This window comes from Plodia interpunctella, chromosome 1, assembly GCF_027563975.2.
Source record: "Plodia interpunctella isolate USDA-ARS_2022_Savannah chromosome 1, ilPloInte3.2, whole genome shotgun sequence".
Classification (NCBI taxonomy): Eukaryota; Metazoa; Arthropoda; class Insecta; order Lepidoptera; family Pyralidae; genus Plodia; species Plodia interpunctella.
In genome coordinates this window covers 10,023,903-10,039,919 of record NC_071294.1, presented here as the reverse complement: position 1 = coordinate 10,039,919, position 16,017 = coordinate 10,023,903, and the positions used below count along the sequence as shown (strand labels likewise).

Sequence of the window (16,017 nt, the reverse complement as noted above, 5' to 3'; positions counted from 1 at the left end):
GTGTACCGTCCATCAGTTTACAGCTCAAGCTCATCCAATCAATGGTATCAATTAACTAAAAGCGTATCCCAATTACTACTAGGACATATACAATCAATAAAGTATATAGATTGTGCATCGGGATTTGGACTTAGATGTACGAGCGCCTACTAGTAATTACTATTGCAATTGGATTAATGACTAAAGTTTTTTTGTTGATAGATAATTTTAATTAAAAAGTGTTTGTGTATAATATAGACTTAGTCTGAAGAATCTAAATACAGTATTTTAGAAGATATTTTGGGATTTCGTATGTATGCGAATTAATGGTGGCCCATAATCGCAATAACCTCTCAAAAGACGGGACTATGTGCTGTGAATCCCGAAAGGAGAAACAAATAAAAATAAATAATAATAAACAGCTGGTATGCAATGAACCTCGTTCATAAAGTTCAATTAAACTTGCAATGTAAATAGTCGTATGTATGTTTCAGGACAATTAATTTTGATAGGATTGAGCTGAAATTTTATACATACTTTCAGTTCAGATAACGAATTAACTAGTAACATATGCATGTCCTAATGTTGCACCCAGGGTCGGTTCCCAACGAGGAAATTCGTTAAAGGTTTACTTAAGGGAAATAATTTTTTGTCACGCGTTGAACAAAAGTTTGTTGTTGTCACAAGATCTCATACGACAATAAAGTCTTGTGACATTTTTATAAATAACTTTTTATGCATAGGTGAATAAACGGAAAAATATTGATCTAGGTATAGACAGATTATGTTCGCGTTCACATGTTCTGTACCTGTGATTTTGTCCTCCACATGTCACACGATGTCTCATTGGCTTTGACTGTCCATACGGAATGGCACGACGCACATTGTCAATGCCTAGAATCTCGTTAAACTGTCACTGACATTTACCTGCACTATGGTATTCAGAATTCTACTGGCTTCAAGGAATATGACATCACATATCTAACATACCTCACACGTGAACTGGGGTTTTTTTTTTTCATCTTTCCTGAAGTGTGAGGTACAGTTGGATAGGTGTTTCAAAATTATTACAGGTGTGGTTAGACCGTTTTTAGATTTAGTAAACCGTTCGTAAATTATAAAAATAGTGATCTAATATGCCATCGAAACGGCAGATTTTATTCAAATGTCCTAAAAGGTATCTGTGGCAAGTATACGCATACATACTGACTCTCAACTAGTGTGCAGGTTTCCTCGTGATGTTTTCCTTCACCGGAATCAAGTGACATACAGGAGCCAGATTGTTATACAAACTCATGTGACACGAGTAGGATTCGAACGATATACTAATTACACGTCACGGCGCGGCCGTTGATCAAAGCATGTATTATTGTCGGATCACTATTGGATTGTAACAATCAAATCGCAAACCAAATGTGTGGTCGAAGTTGCCAATAACATTTGCTATATTTAGATGATTGATTTGAACAGCACTTTGATGTCTAGGTTTGATTCCTGTTTCTATACACATTTTTCTCTCATCCTTGCTTGTTATTGGCTCCATTCACGGCTGTGTAACCCAATGTCCTGGAATTTTGAAGATTCGCTATTGATTTTTTGGATGTCTGCCAGACGTCAATCCTCTTTGCTGATGCTATTGTTCCCTGTTAGCTGTCAATGCTTTATATCTAATGAGTACTACGATTTTTGCTTCTGGGTTATTAGATTATTTTTCATTTAATCATTAATCATACTAAAAAACAGTCCACTAACTAATCTAACCATCTAAGAAATAAGATATTTTTTTTACTTTCCTAACTGGTTATGAAATGACATTAGATTATAAGATTTGGACTAAACTTGCTAAATATAAGCCCATTGAAATTAGTTCTAGCAAAAATGAATGCTTTAGCCTGTAGAGCCCTTTATTATAGCCATTTGTTAATCAAACTATGATACAATTTGCCTGCTATTTTGTCTCAATAACAGAAGTAAAAGAAAGAGTAAAGTTGGGAGAGTAATAAAAATATTAAAAAACTATATTAAATGCAATTTTATTACAAACTTTCAAGATCAATCGAATTAGAGTCCACGCCACAAAGAAGTCCCGCAGCCGTAGCGCTGCAATACTTACAACAACAACGTGGTCGTACTATTCTTAATAGTTCCGCATGTCGCCGCGGGACCTTCGTAACACGGACTCTTTCTATCGCTGGACTCTTCGTCTAATATTCGGACATTCTCACTGAAAAAGGAAAAATAATAGACAATTGAAATACTTTCAATTGAATCACGGCGATGCTGAATCAATGGTTATATAATATAGCTCATAACGTACGAATAACGTGCGACTTTGGTCGCATTGTTCACGGCATTATTCAAAAACAATTGGTAATAACTGGTTTCACTTTTCAGTTGTTTAATACAGATACAATGACCTAATGATGTCAGGGCAACAAATTTCGTTTGTATCACAATTCTAAATTAAACGATATTTGATTTTGATTTGATTTGATGGTTGAATCACTCCGGTTTTTCATATTCAAAATTATTTAACTTAGGACGATATTCATCACTTATTAACGAATTTACTTAAAACGGAGTCTGCAGCCTACTTCCAAAGCACAAGGTGAAGAAGCGTCGCAACAAACTTTTCTACATAATATGTATACGTCAATTGACAAATATGGGTCTTATAGGTTCATCAAGCGCTTGCGTTCTGAACGATTGTTTGTATTACAGTGTATTTTAGAATATTACTATTATTTTAGAATATTGAGTTTTGTTAAAAATGAAACCACAGCTTGGACCATGAAATGTCAAAAAACGATAAAGACGTAAACGTAGTAAAGTCATATTATACGTACAAAATTACATGTATGATATTTTTCAGCGCTTTACCAAGCAACCCAACCGGCCAAATGTGCAATAAATAAATCATTCATTCCAAAACGATAATAAAATGTATTGTTAATAATAATTACTTAATAGCGTTGTACTAAATTGTTGACGATTTCTATAAGGATCGTGTGTGACTTCGACTGCCTAACACGTTGTCTTGTAAATATATATATTACGATAGTTTTCATTCATCATTCATTCATTACGATTGTATCGTTTGTAAAATTACGCAACATGGTCGTCAATGAATCTTTAGACCAATTCTCGTGGTTTTCACTCTGTTGCATTTGTTTTCAATGCTTAAAAATATAATATATTTTTAATTATTTGACATTGACGTTTCGCTATGTCTATGTATCGCCATAATATGGCTGGCTACTACAATTAAGTACGTACTTACAATCTTTCAATTTTTTCAAAACATCTTCGTAATATTTTAAACGGTCATTTTCTGAAAAATAAATAAATAAGTATTACTCAAATCATTAATTTAGTGTTTTTTTTTTGTAAACTAAATTAAGATTCTTATATTACCTTCTTTGCTCATTTCTTTAACTGAAAGGGAATTTGTGTATGTAATGGTTTTTGAGAATTGCATGCCTATATAGACACATATTTTTTTAAATTACTTACTCGTATCCCGCTTAAATGATTCTAAGTCTTCTTTCGCTATAAAAGAAATACATTTATAATTAGTAAGTTTGCCGCAGCGCCAAAGCTTAGTATACGATGAAGATTAATATTTAAGTACAAAAACACAAGTTTAATTATTTATTTATTTACCAATTTATGTACACGAACAGATTATATAAGAAAAATAAAATGTATTTTTAACCCCCGACGACAAAAGGTGAGGTTTTATAAATTTAACGTGTCTGTGTATGTATGACTGTCCGCGGCATCGTAGCATTTGCATAGCAACGGATTTGGATCTACTTATTTTTTTTATTTGAAAGAGAATTTAATTTAGATTGTGCTATATTTATAAAATGTGTTTTCAGCCGTTTGAAAATCGCCAGCTCTTTTCTAGCTAATGCGTAGATGCCAGAAACTTCAGAGTCGGGAATTTTGATTTAGTTGTTATGTGCATTAAATCTAAAATAAATAAATTAAATCTTTACCGTAAAACGATCTTACCCACGAATTTGTACAAAGTATTAAGTTCTGAAAAATAATTATAATTATTTATAACATATCACAATGCACATGCATACCTATATATTTCTTGTGGTTTTTTACAACTTTTTTCAAATGGTCGAAGTCGCGGGCAATATTTATAATAACATACCTTTACTGATTCTTTCGTCACTAGTTTCGTCGGACTTCTCCAAATTTTCAAATAATGATTTTGCTGAAAGTTATACTATAATTGAATTATCATATACAAAAATAATCGTAATAAAATGTATGTTTTATTTACATTCTAGTAATAGCAAATGCAAATAGACTAATGACTAGTAGCTACTTGAGTAGTAAGTACTAGAGCTAAGAATCCTTCTAGAGAATCCTTCTAGTTAATAACGATGGTCCAATTAAGCACAATACGCAAAAAATTGCCCATGGTACGAGCAATAGAACTCTGCGATCGGCCCACGGGTAACAAAGGAAAATCATTGACAATTGCTCAAAACGAAACCATTAGTTTCGATTCTAATTGGTCGACTTAACTATATACCACTAATTTCTGAACACCTTTCCAGAAACAGTTAAATTAGAACCTTATCCGGAAAATCATAATGATGTTTTTAGTAATGTCGCGTCCCGTCTTCGTTTTTTGTTACCGACAATAATACAGGGAAAACAAGGCATGTCGCCCTCACTCACATAGAACAATAAAAGAACATTTTCAATACAACAATGTGATGGTGTATATTAGGGGACCTGGGCGTATAAAAATGAGTGCCAAATGGCCATAGCCGAAAGAAAAACGGGTGAATTTTCAATTGGTTAAAATTGTTTACCCATCACAAAAAGTGCACAACGCCGCTAAAGAAGTTTTCACTTCAAAAAAACAACTTACTCAGAGCATCCAATTGATCGCTTGCCAGACAAGCAGCATATAGTGTACACTGAAATATGACACGAGCTTAGACTGTTTATGTACAGAGTCAATGCGAACTTATTTTTGTCTGTAGGTATATTACGCTTTCACAGCTAAACGAATAAATTGATATCCATATCGTTAAAGATGTTCAAAAATAAGCTTCCTTTTTTCAAATTTCGACTCCCGGGGAATAATATTTCGAAGGTTCGGTCTTCGAAATATTCCCCGGGAGTCGAAATTTGAAAAAGGTTGGAAGTTGGTATGAAAAACGCACTCGATACATTGTGTTCGCTGAGCTGCGGGATACAGCGAATGAATACATTTATTGACCGAGCGAGCGAAGCGAGCGAGGTCTCCGTTTCAGCTTGGCCAAAAGTGCTTTCGTATGTCTGTGTGTTCTCCTCTAGAGGTCGCATTTCTCAAACGATTCCCGTGAAATTTTGGGAGCAGTTTCGAAAAACATATGAAAATCGATTGTCAATCCATTTTTTGAAATTTTTGAAAATGGCGTATTTGGCAAAATGGCCTAAGCCTTTGGAATTGATGGCTCTTACCACTATTTCGTGTTTGTAGTGACAACGAAATAACAAAGGAATTTCATTTTCTATTATGATATACACATAGACATGATAGACGGACATTTTCATCAACCTTGTGAAGAGATGAATAGTCCAGTTCGTTTACAAAGAGATAATGACTGATTGACTCGAGCGTCTAGAGTTCGAATCCCGCTGGAAGGCGGCCTCTTTTTAGTTCACTGTAGGTATTTATTCAGTTTTATTTTTACGAACGCCATTTGGAAGTTTATTTTACATTTTTTTCTCACATTCTACTTGGTGCAAAAGTACATTTTATGTATGTATGTGTAATGGAATTTATATGTTCGTGGGCCAACAAAATCAATCGGTTCAGTCGTTTTCGATTCACAATTTTGTAAAATCTCATCAAAATTTGTTGTATTCGCGAGGTCTACGTTCGCAGCGAATAACTAGTATTTTTAAAACAACTAGTTTTATTTTGACAATTTTCCCTGTTGTCCCTTTTTCTCTTTATAATGTTTAGTTTATTGCTTAAGAAAAGGACACACCTATATATAAATCAAACATATTTACCAATGTAAAAAATAGTCGAAGATACATGCTTGAACTTGCCTTCACGATCATCTAAGATGAGAAATATTAATCAGATTGTGAAAAGTAATCAATTTATGACTGAGTTATCACTTTCATTCATTGATTGCCAATTAAGTATGAGAGTATTTTTAGGATTCCATTCTGAATCGGCAACACAAAATGGAACCTTTATATATTCGTCATGTCTATATGTTTGTTCATATGAGACAGCCATTTTGAATATATAGTGGATACGTTTTTTTTCTTTTTTTTTTAAATATAGATAAAAGTAATATAATAGTGTCCCATCAAAATTAGAGTACCAACATTTAGCAAATCTATACCTACAACTACAATAATATAAATAAATTTTCTATTCATACTCGCAATATTCCTAATCTACTTCTTAATCATGATTGCTCTATACTGAACTTTTCATAGACAAGTCCAACTCGAACTTGGCCGCTTTCTGTTTGCAAATTGGAAAATTTAACTGTCGATTAAATGAATTAGTTTCGGATTCGAGCTTACTTTTAACAATCAACATGACAACGAAAATCTATAAATTATTTTTATTGTTATATCATTATACAAATTGTTACTTGAAGTCTTAAAAGGAAATATTGCGGTGAAGTATGTTGCGTCGAGCGCCGCCTTTACCTTGGAGTAGAACCATTAATAGTACTACTGAGCCTAATAACAACCTATAATCACTAATCATAAAAACTAAATTAGAAATTTAAGAAAACCCCGACTCCAAAGTTGCTTTCATCCTAGAAAAGAAGTGCGGGTTTGCAAACAGCCATATGCACATTTTCCAAACATAGCTAATAACATTCTCGATTAAATAATCTTTCAAATCAAAAAAGTAGATTAAAATTGGTTCAGCCGTTTGGCTGCTACGATGCCAGGGACAGACATACAGATGGGACATGTTAAACTTATAACCCCCACCTTCTCTCGACGGGGTTTAATAACATAATTAAATTAGCATGCATTTTATAAGAAACAACGTTATCTCAACAACTTGCGCTCTGTTACCCTTCATAATTCTTCACGCCAGACCGTCTTGTGAACAATGATGCAAAATTGCATTCTTCTCATGCAAAATATGCAGAGTGACGTGCTTGTTAACACGCCGAGGGAGGTTCTCTCTTCGTCCCGTTTTGAACTCGTCCCGTTCCGTAATCATCCTATTTTCTAGCTATTCTGTTCGTTTATTTTGCGTTCAGACTTCGTAAGTATCGTAACATCGTATTTAGCTTTAGCCTACAGTATTTTTAACACACCTGATTATTTTTTTATAGTTACTTTAATTACTTCAATTTCTTATTACTAGATAAAATTTATTTTGTATCATTAATATTATTGTTATTCTACCACATCTTAATGTTTGAAAACAGAAAAGTATTGATATAATCTTATCTATATACAAAAGAAGAAAAGGCATAGAGCGATAATATAATTTGGCCTCATCCAGCTTCAAACTTTCATCTTCAAAACTACAAAGGCACCTACTTCCAATCAAACTGACGTATTGAATAGTATCTCATATAGCTACGCTAATCCCTTATTTATGTATAAAAATCTTTTTTTTTTGTCGTTAATTGATAAAACTCTAGAAATGGGAAATAACTTACTATTTTACCGAAATGCATTTTTCCTAGCACAAAGAATACACACAATGAAATATTTTTTACATTATAAAATGAATTATATTAAACAAAAATTAATTATGTTACATGTTACTACGTTTGTATGTTTAAAGAATTTCTTAGTGTATAACTTTATGTTTAAAGTTATTTAATGTAACTATAAGAATAAAAGGAAATCTGTAATTAGTTTATTGTGCGATGAGTTAAATTTCATAAAAATATCATATTAAAAAGGATGAAATTATATAGGATGAATATGGAACAACGCTCGGGCAGGCGACTTTATTTACCCGGGAGGTTGGGGATGAATATTTATAGACTTAATAGCATAAAGTTTGAAGAGTTTCCTGAATTTTTGGCAACGAGGCGCTGCCATGTCGAGACTTTTTAGACGAAACAGTAAATTTTTGACTTTTCTAGAGCTAATTTATCTTTACTTTGATATGTTTTTATCTGCAATGTTTCTGGAAAGGCCTTGACCTTCCCGGAACATCTTTTATTTTGAAGAAAACTCATAAAATTCTTCTTGACTTTGACTTTAGTCAAGGTAAAGTGAAAGCGACCCCATAACATATAGGCAAAGATTTAAAAACATTACATCATAATATAAGTCAAGTATGTAATATCAAAATTTTGATATATTTTTTTTAAATTTTTAAATTTTTTTTATTTTTCAAAATTCAACCCTCAAATTACTATAAGGGTAGATGCAAATATGAAAATCATGTCTGTTGCGATTTCGCAGAAATATACACGCGAGGGAAGCCGCGGGCAAAAGCTAGTCAATATAATATATTATTTTATTAAAAAGTCAATATGATAATATAATTGTTCAAAGATTCTGTACATTCTGATACAGATTTAACCTTTGTAATGCGAGTTAAGAGTTGGTGTGAAATTGGAGTCAACAGTGATTCGACTGTCGTTAGCTGGCTCCGGGCGCCCAGCAAGCTGGAAAATGGGCAAATAACTGCTGCAAACACCGACTGTATTTCTTGTTACAAGTGTACAGTCGGAGGCAGATAAACCCAACCGCGCCACCTAACTTACCACAGGAGGTCAGGTTTATCTGCCCTAAACTGTACATTAAACTTCACGTTCAGCTATGAGTTTGCAATAAGTTTGAGTAGGTTGTTACTAACGTCCACACGAGTACGCATCGTGTAAAAGAGAGACATGTGTACGCAATTACGTGCCACGTGTCTTATGTTTCATGGTAGCCCCATTATTATTTTAAATGTTATTGTTTCCAAATCCTTGAATCCTACCTAAATTAATAGATAATTATGTGTCGGGGCGTCTCATTAAATACTTATAATCTGTTGTTTAATACAAAAGCTAAATAGTTTAACTACACTTATCTCAGGAACTACCGCACCGTCCGATTTCATAAGTACCTAGTGGAGAAGAACTAAATTAAAATTATCATCAAAAGTATCATTGAATATATTTTTACCCTAGCGAAAAATATAATTGTAAATAAAATTTCAGATAAATTATCAGGTGGGATATAGCCAGATATCAGAATATATATAAATATATCGTAGGAGCATTGATCTGTGCAAGTTTAAATTGCTTCAGTGGAAGTTGTCCTTCAATTTATGTTTGTACTGCTTCGGAATTCCCGTGGGCATTAACCGTACGACATCCGTGTTGACAGTTAATTGCTATTTCTTAAACTCAAATATATAAATATATTAGGACAAATCACATAGATAGTTAGCCCCAAAGTAAGTTCGAGACTCGTGTTATGGGATACTAACTCAACGATACTATATTTTATAACAAATACATATACAGATAAACATCCAAGACCCAGGCCAATCCGAAAAAGATCATTTTCCATCATGACCCGACCGGGGATCGAACCCGGGTCCTCTCGGTTCAATGGCTAGAATTGATTGAGTCATCATAATATATGATATGTCATTGTATTTTTTACTTAAAATTTAAGTTGAAAATGTCAACTGCAAGTGGGCTATGTTTGTATGTACAATCAACCACACCTAAAGTTACTCCGCATAGATCTTTATGCAACGGCAATAGAGGCGAATATGCAATGATTTTGGATAGCTTGATATGCTGTTGACTGTACACAGGAGATTTAAAGAAAAATAATTATATAATAGTCTTTATAGAACAAAACAATTTTTTCAGAACTTTTGTCAGCCTCTATGTTTGTATGTTTGGTCACACATCATGCAAAAACTACTAGAAGAAGTTTTTTGCGGATTCCACAGCTCTATAACTTAAAATCTGGTGTAGGTTTCAACGCGAAACGTAAGAACCCGAGATATTGAGAATAAAACAAAAACCGGGCAAAAACTAGTAAATAATAAATAAATATATAGGGACAAATCAGATGGACATATTGGGTCAGCCTCAATTTGAATTATAATTTCGATTTATTGTTGGAAAATTCCAGCCGAACATACATAAAAGCTGGTAAAAAGAGAAATTGATTCGATCTACCAACGCTTCTTTCCCTTGTTCATTATATAACAATAGTACCTAATATTGGTTAACCAAGCCAGTCCACAAATTGGCACCGTAGACTTCAGTATGCCTGTGGATCAATACAGGTCTATGTCCTACAACTTTTGTCAGGTAAATTCAAATTTAAATTCAAAATTCTTTATTCAATATAGGATGACATATATCACTTATTTACTTAAACTAAGTCTACTGCCGACTTCCAAAGCGCAGGTGAAGAAGAAGTGGCGTACAACTTCACCGCGGCCTTTTCTCCAAAGACGTCAATTAACAAATGTAGGTAGGTCTTATACATATAGATATTAAAAATTAAAAGGACGAATTCACATCATTATTAAAAAATTACAAAATTGAAATAAATAAATAAATATAATTGATAATATTTTCAATAAAATAATTTAATATTATCAAAAAAATTTTACAAAACGTATCATGTTTTAAATCAATAACATACCTATGTTATGAGGATATTGCACCATGTTTGGACCAAACATTCTTGTCATTTACATAATCATCAAACTTTAGTACGTAGTCATTCTATGGTTAATAGCTTATAATCATCTTATAATGAAGTTTATTTCTATCTCGGAACTAGTTACACAATTTCTTCAATGTCATCACATCTTTGCAGAAATGTGTAACTTTATTTACGCTAGACATTACTTACGCCTTGTATCATGTGAGAGTTTTTCCTATAGTTATAAGTGTGTGTATTCTCATGTAAAAATGTAGTGTACTTTAAGAAAATATGTAATTTAAAACCTTTAACGTAATTTGTATCCGGCCGAAACATGAGATACCCGCGAACGGACTGCTTATAAGAAAATCCCTTCACAGAAATCGTTTTTTTTTTTAAGGTTAACTAATTTTGAAATTTTCTATTTAGGTATATGCGAATTAAAGCCATATATTTCATTCGTTTATAGATTGAAATGGATAATAATAAGTGTGTTTTAACCAAGACACTGGCTTTAACCCGGGTGATTGCCCATCACTGCTATTGATTGTACTTTCCATATGTAACATGAATTTTAATATCAGAGCGATTAATGCCAAATTGCTATGTAAATCAGGAAGGGGGAAAATCTCTTCATACAAAAATTGAACACTATAAAATGTGTTTCCTTTGCCTATACAAAGACAAAGATTATTTATTTGCAAAAATATGAGTTTGTTTTTCTAGAATGTCAAAAGAAAAACTTAATCCTACATGTTTCACCGTCCACGCGTATGCAAATTTAAATGCATGCTATCATCCCACAATAAAAACAACAACAATCGAATAGATAAAAGTAACAAAATTAACTAAATTTGTAATCTAATATTATATTGCAATAATTTTAATTGACTATTATAAATTTACACTACTTATGATATAATTAATTCAATGCTTTAAAATAATATATTTATATGCAATAATTAACCTATTTGTTTTTGTTTCCAGGTAAGCATCCACAACTTCCAAAGCATTTTCTTCATTTGTGAGTAAAAAAATCAGTACTGAACAGAAATAACTTTTAACTAGAGCCACAAATCGGATACTCCTGACAAATGTCTGAAACAAACGCCTTGAATGCATATTGACATATTTCGTATGAAATATGTTAGAGTGAGGTAAGACGTCAGGGTAGGTACGCATAGTAATTGCGTAATGCGTTCAAAAATGCATGAAGCGACTTAAAATTGCGCTGCGTCAGAGTCTACACTCAAAATAATAATATCTCTATGAAAAAACTGCACAGTACATTAACTACATTAAAATGTTCCATCTCATTCTCACACCGTTTGGTGGAAGTGCCCAATAACGTTTCGCAAATGTTTTGCTTGCTTTAGTGATAGGTTAAAATCCTAATCTGGGTTAAATGCCAGTTATTACCCCCTTCAATTCATTCATGAAACGAAGATAACTCAGACTCCATCACTGATTAATACCTAATGGAATGTTCCGCAGAGATTAGGTATCGCATGCGAACGTGTAGCTGTACTAATCGCCGGGTTTGTCACTCCATAATATCATGTTTTATTCAAGTCATTCCATAGTGTAACTTACAACGTACGCTGATGCTTCAGCGTACGTGACTGTGCTACTTCCATTCCCAAAAAAAATTAAGCTAACAACACATATAATGTTGCAAGTTGCAATTAGAACGGTTGGCTCGACAAAGAAGAAGGCACTACTTCTTGAGTTTACCCCTTCAAAAAGGCGTAAGCGGCATAGCCAGACATTTATACCTGTTACAGTCTTTCTTCTACACTAGGCGTGACATGAATAAAACATGATATTGTGCAGTGACAAACATGGCGATTAGTACAGCTATGAAGCGGTGGTGGTGTAATGGATAAGACGCCCGTCTGTGATCGAAAGGTCCCTGGTTCGAATCCTACTCGTGCCACATGAGTTTATATACCAATCTGACCCATGTATAGTAGTTTTCATCGACCACCACTTGCTTCCGGTAAAGGAAAACATCGTGAGGAGACCTGCACACTGGTTGATTATTAACTTGTGTGTGAAATGGAGAAGGCAATGGCAAACCACTCCATTAATAATGCTAAGAAAGTTGTTGTGTGTGTTTCATTCCACGTAATGACCAAGACCCTCGGCCATGAGGAATACGACATTGAAGAAGACAGTCTTTCTCTCTCTCTTTCATCAGGGTTTTGTTTTTCCGGTTACTACCGTTTATATTGAGCATCAAAGCCCACTTTTTATACTAGTGAGTATACAACCCGTCATGGGGCTTCTGATGGGAAGTGCTCACCGCAGCCTACCATTGTCCGCTTTTCTACGTTTTCGTTTCGAGTTCACACGATTTCCTTGACCATAAAGTAAATTTAATGTGTATAACTACATACTATATACACATAGAACAAATTTATTTGATATATAAATTAAAAAAACCCCGACTTTCAATATTCATTTCGCTACAACGGCTGAACGGATTTTCATGAAACATGGCTAAGAACAATCGGGATAAAATTATCTATGACACAAAAAAAAAACTAAACGAAAATCGGTGCATCCGTTTGAGAGCAACGATGACACAGACAGATACACAGACACGTAAACTTATAGCACCCCTCTTTTTGCGTCGGGGGTTCAAAAGATTATATCCTTTTCTAAGTCCTTACATAGTACACCGTCTCAATATTTCGCCAAAGATGAAATACATTTCCTAGATATTACTCGAGACGAATCGATGTGTTATATCCTTAGTGCATTAGGCGTCTAATCCCCGCACGAGTACTAACATATCTATCACTAATATGTTATGTAATGGCTCCTACACACTATCGGCAAACTCAGAATCCCCGACGCGAATTAACATCAACATAATTTATTTCACAAAACTCAAATTATTTCACAATCTTAAATTTCAAAAATATTTCACACAATTCAATTGTGTTTGAAATATAAAAATAAATAAAAATAATTAATTTGCAAGACACTGACTTAAAGTGTCATCAGTCGATATTATGCAACAAGTAAGGTAAACATTTACACCTGTGGGCGAAGTGCGGGTTTGCGAAGTGAAATCACTTCTCATCGAATCGATTCAAAGTGACGCAGCGTACCAATCACCTTGCGCCATTGTGACGCAACGACAACCACGATGCTATGTGATTGGTTCACTGAGTATCAATTCGAATCGATTCGATGGTTAGAAGTGAAATGCAAATTTGCAGTTAAGGTTAAACTTAGTTGGAAAAAAATCTTCAATTGTACAGGTGATCGTACATTTCATTTAAGTGTTTTATAAATCAAGGAAATACCAGAAATCTACGTCGAAAACGCCAAGGTTTGCCGGTAGTCTGTTGCCGGCTTAACAAAATATACCTATATTGTTCGTGTGGCAAAGCATTAAAGGTTTGTAGAATAATCTACCGATTTACGTAGAAACGTGTTTATGCGACGTAATTCCATGTTTGAACTTACAAGTGAAGTATATAACGAAGTCGAAAAAAAACCGACCTGAAAAATTGTATGAAAATCCATTGTTCTCTTGAAATAAAGTAGTTGTTCGCCGCGAACGTAGACCTCGCGAATACAATTTTTTGTTTACAAAATTGTGAATATTTCAAAAATCACTTAACCGATTTTGATGCCCCACGAACTTAAAAATTCTATTGACAGATATACCTTTTAAATTTCATCAAAATCAGACCAACGTTTCGAAAGTTATCGCGTTACAAACAAACGAACGAACGAACAAACATACATACATACATACAAAAAATGTATTTTTGCCGTAAGTCGTATTGTAGTGTGTCAATAAAAACTAAAACCATGGGATGATGGTAACATTAGGCAGCGTTAAAGCGTAAGAATTACGTATTACTGGAAACTAATTTCCTTACCTTGTCATTTAAACACAGATATACCCATATAAGTTCTATGATTATTACCTGATAGAATACTGGAATATGCATCGGTTCATTATTGTTTTACCAGGCAACTGTGGATGGTAAATAATTGCCGCATAAACAACGCAAAACGCCAATTAATTCTGCAAAGTTAAATTGCATCGGTAAAACTATACTGCAATTTGTTGTGAAAATGTGTAGAAAAAAGATGGATGGATGAGCTATCGTTCACCTCCGTGTTTTTAGGGTTCTGTGCAATAAAAGTAAAAAACAGAACCACTTCGTGGTCCGTCTGGCTATGTATTTATCCGTTAAATCATATTTTTATCAGTAACGCTTGAACAAGTTGAACTTTTTAAACTAGCAGCGCCCCGGGGCTTCGCTACTTTGGGAATTTCAGGATGAAAAGTACCCTATGCGTTATTTCAGGTTATATTCTACCCCTGTACAAAATTTCATAATTATTGGTCCAGTAGAATTTACGTGAAAGAGTAACAAAAATTCATATATACACAAACACACATACATCCTCACAAACTTTCGCATTTATAATATTTGTAGCTCCTATCTTATCCCAACCTACAGTGTCTTTCTGCTAAGCAATAAAAATTCTAAAGTTACGCTAAAATTCTAAAGTTACGCTAAAATTCTAAAGTTACGCTAAAATTCTAAAGTTGCGCTAAAATTATAAAGTTGCGCGATCAAAATGTCCTATGTTTTTCGCTTTCATTTGGGAAAAAAACCTATGCTTCCCGTTGACCCAGAAACTGTTGACCCAGAAACTCATTTATGCTTAAATTATGTCTTACAATAATATCAACACAAATTAAAGCAATTTTTTGAGTTCAACATAGCATAATTTTGATCGTATGATTTTCGCTGATTAACGTACGAATCAAAAAAGTACACTCATTTGTCTCAAGCGACAAAAGTAAAAAAGGAAAGTTTTGTAAACACTCACTTTCTTAAACGAATAAAAGTTAAGTTCAAGGTTAGTTTGATATGCGGAAGACCTTTGTTTACCCTCTCTACTATCCACAGAAATAGGAATTATAAAGTATATAGAAATATCATCTGGTATATTTTTAAAGAAGGTTTTGCCGTATCTGTTTTTGGGATTGTAGCTCCGAAACAGATGACTGATGTTGATTAGGATTTTTTGTTTGACATGTTACTTTATCGTGAATGGTCTTAGCTCATGATTTAACATCTGTGGTTGTTAAATTCCAGGTTGCTAGACTTTTGTCCATGAGAAAATATACAAGTTTATAATCATTTAATGACACTTCCATTGTCTTTTTATTCCAAATTTTGTGTTCCAACCTTATTTGATGCTAGAGCATTTCCTGGGATCAAACCAAAATCCAAGTAAATATTGGACGTTGTATAAATATGTACTTTCTATGTAAGCACGTTTTGGTAGCAAGAGGAACTATTATTGGTTTAGGGAAAGCGTACTTTTGATATAGAAATACTATTGTTGATACAT

The 16,017-nt window shown here is 33.6% G+C and overlaps 2 protein-coding genes across 23 annotated transcripts in view; one reads left to right on the top strand and one right to left on the bottom strand.

Moving 5' to 3' along the window:
• Pde1c (Phosphodiesterase 1c) overlaps positions 1-16,017 on the top strand; it is a 305,826-nt gene that overhangs the window by 228,822 nt on the left and 60,987 nt on the right. The gene's annotated exons all lie outside the window — the stretch shown is intronic.
• Positions 1,998-6,149, bottom strand: LOC128669551 (uncharacterized). 2 transcript variants are annotated; one of them, XM_053744458.1, is made up of 8 exons: positions 6,016-6,149; positions 4,880-4,928; positions 4,148-4,210; positions 3,997-4,023; positions 3,493-3,528; positions 3,394-3,414; positions 3,256-3,310; positions 1,998-2,203 (listed from the first exon to the last, which is right to left on the bottom strand). In XM_053744458.1, the coding sequence occupies exons 1-8, from the start codon at positions 6,064-6,066 to the stop codon at positions 2,089-2,091; spliced, it is 417 nt and encodes a 138-aa protein (XP_053600433.1). In that variant the 5' UTR covers positions 6,067-6,149; the 3' UTR covers positions 1,998-2,088. The 2 variants fall into 2 exon arrangements, with proteins under 2 accessions (XP_053600433.1, XP_053600436.1); XM_053744461.1 differs by having other exon boundaries at positions 3,260-3,310; positions 6,016-6,148.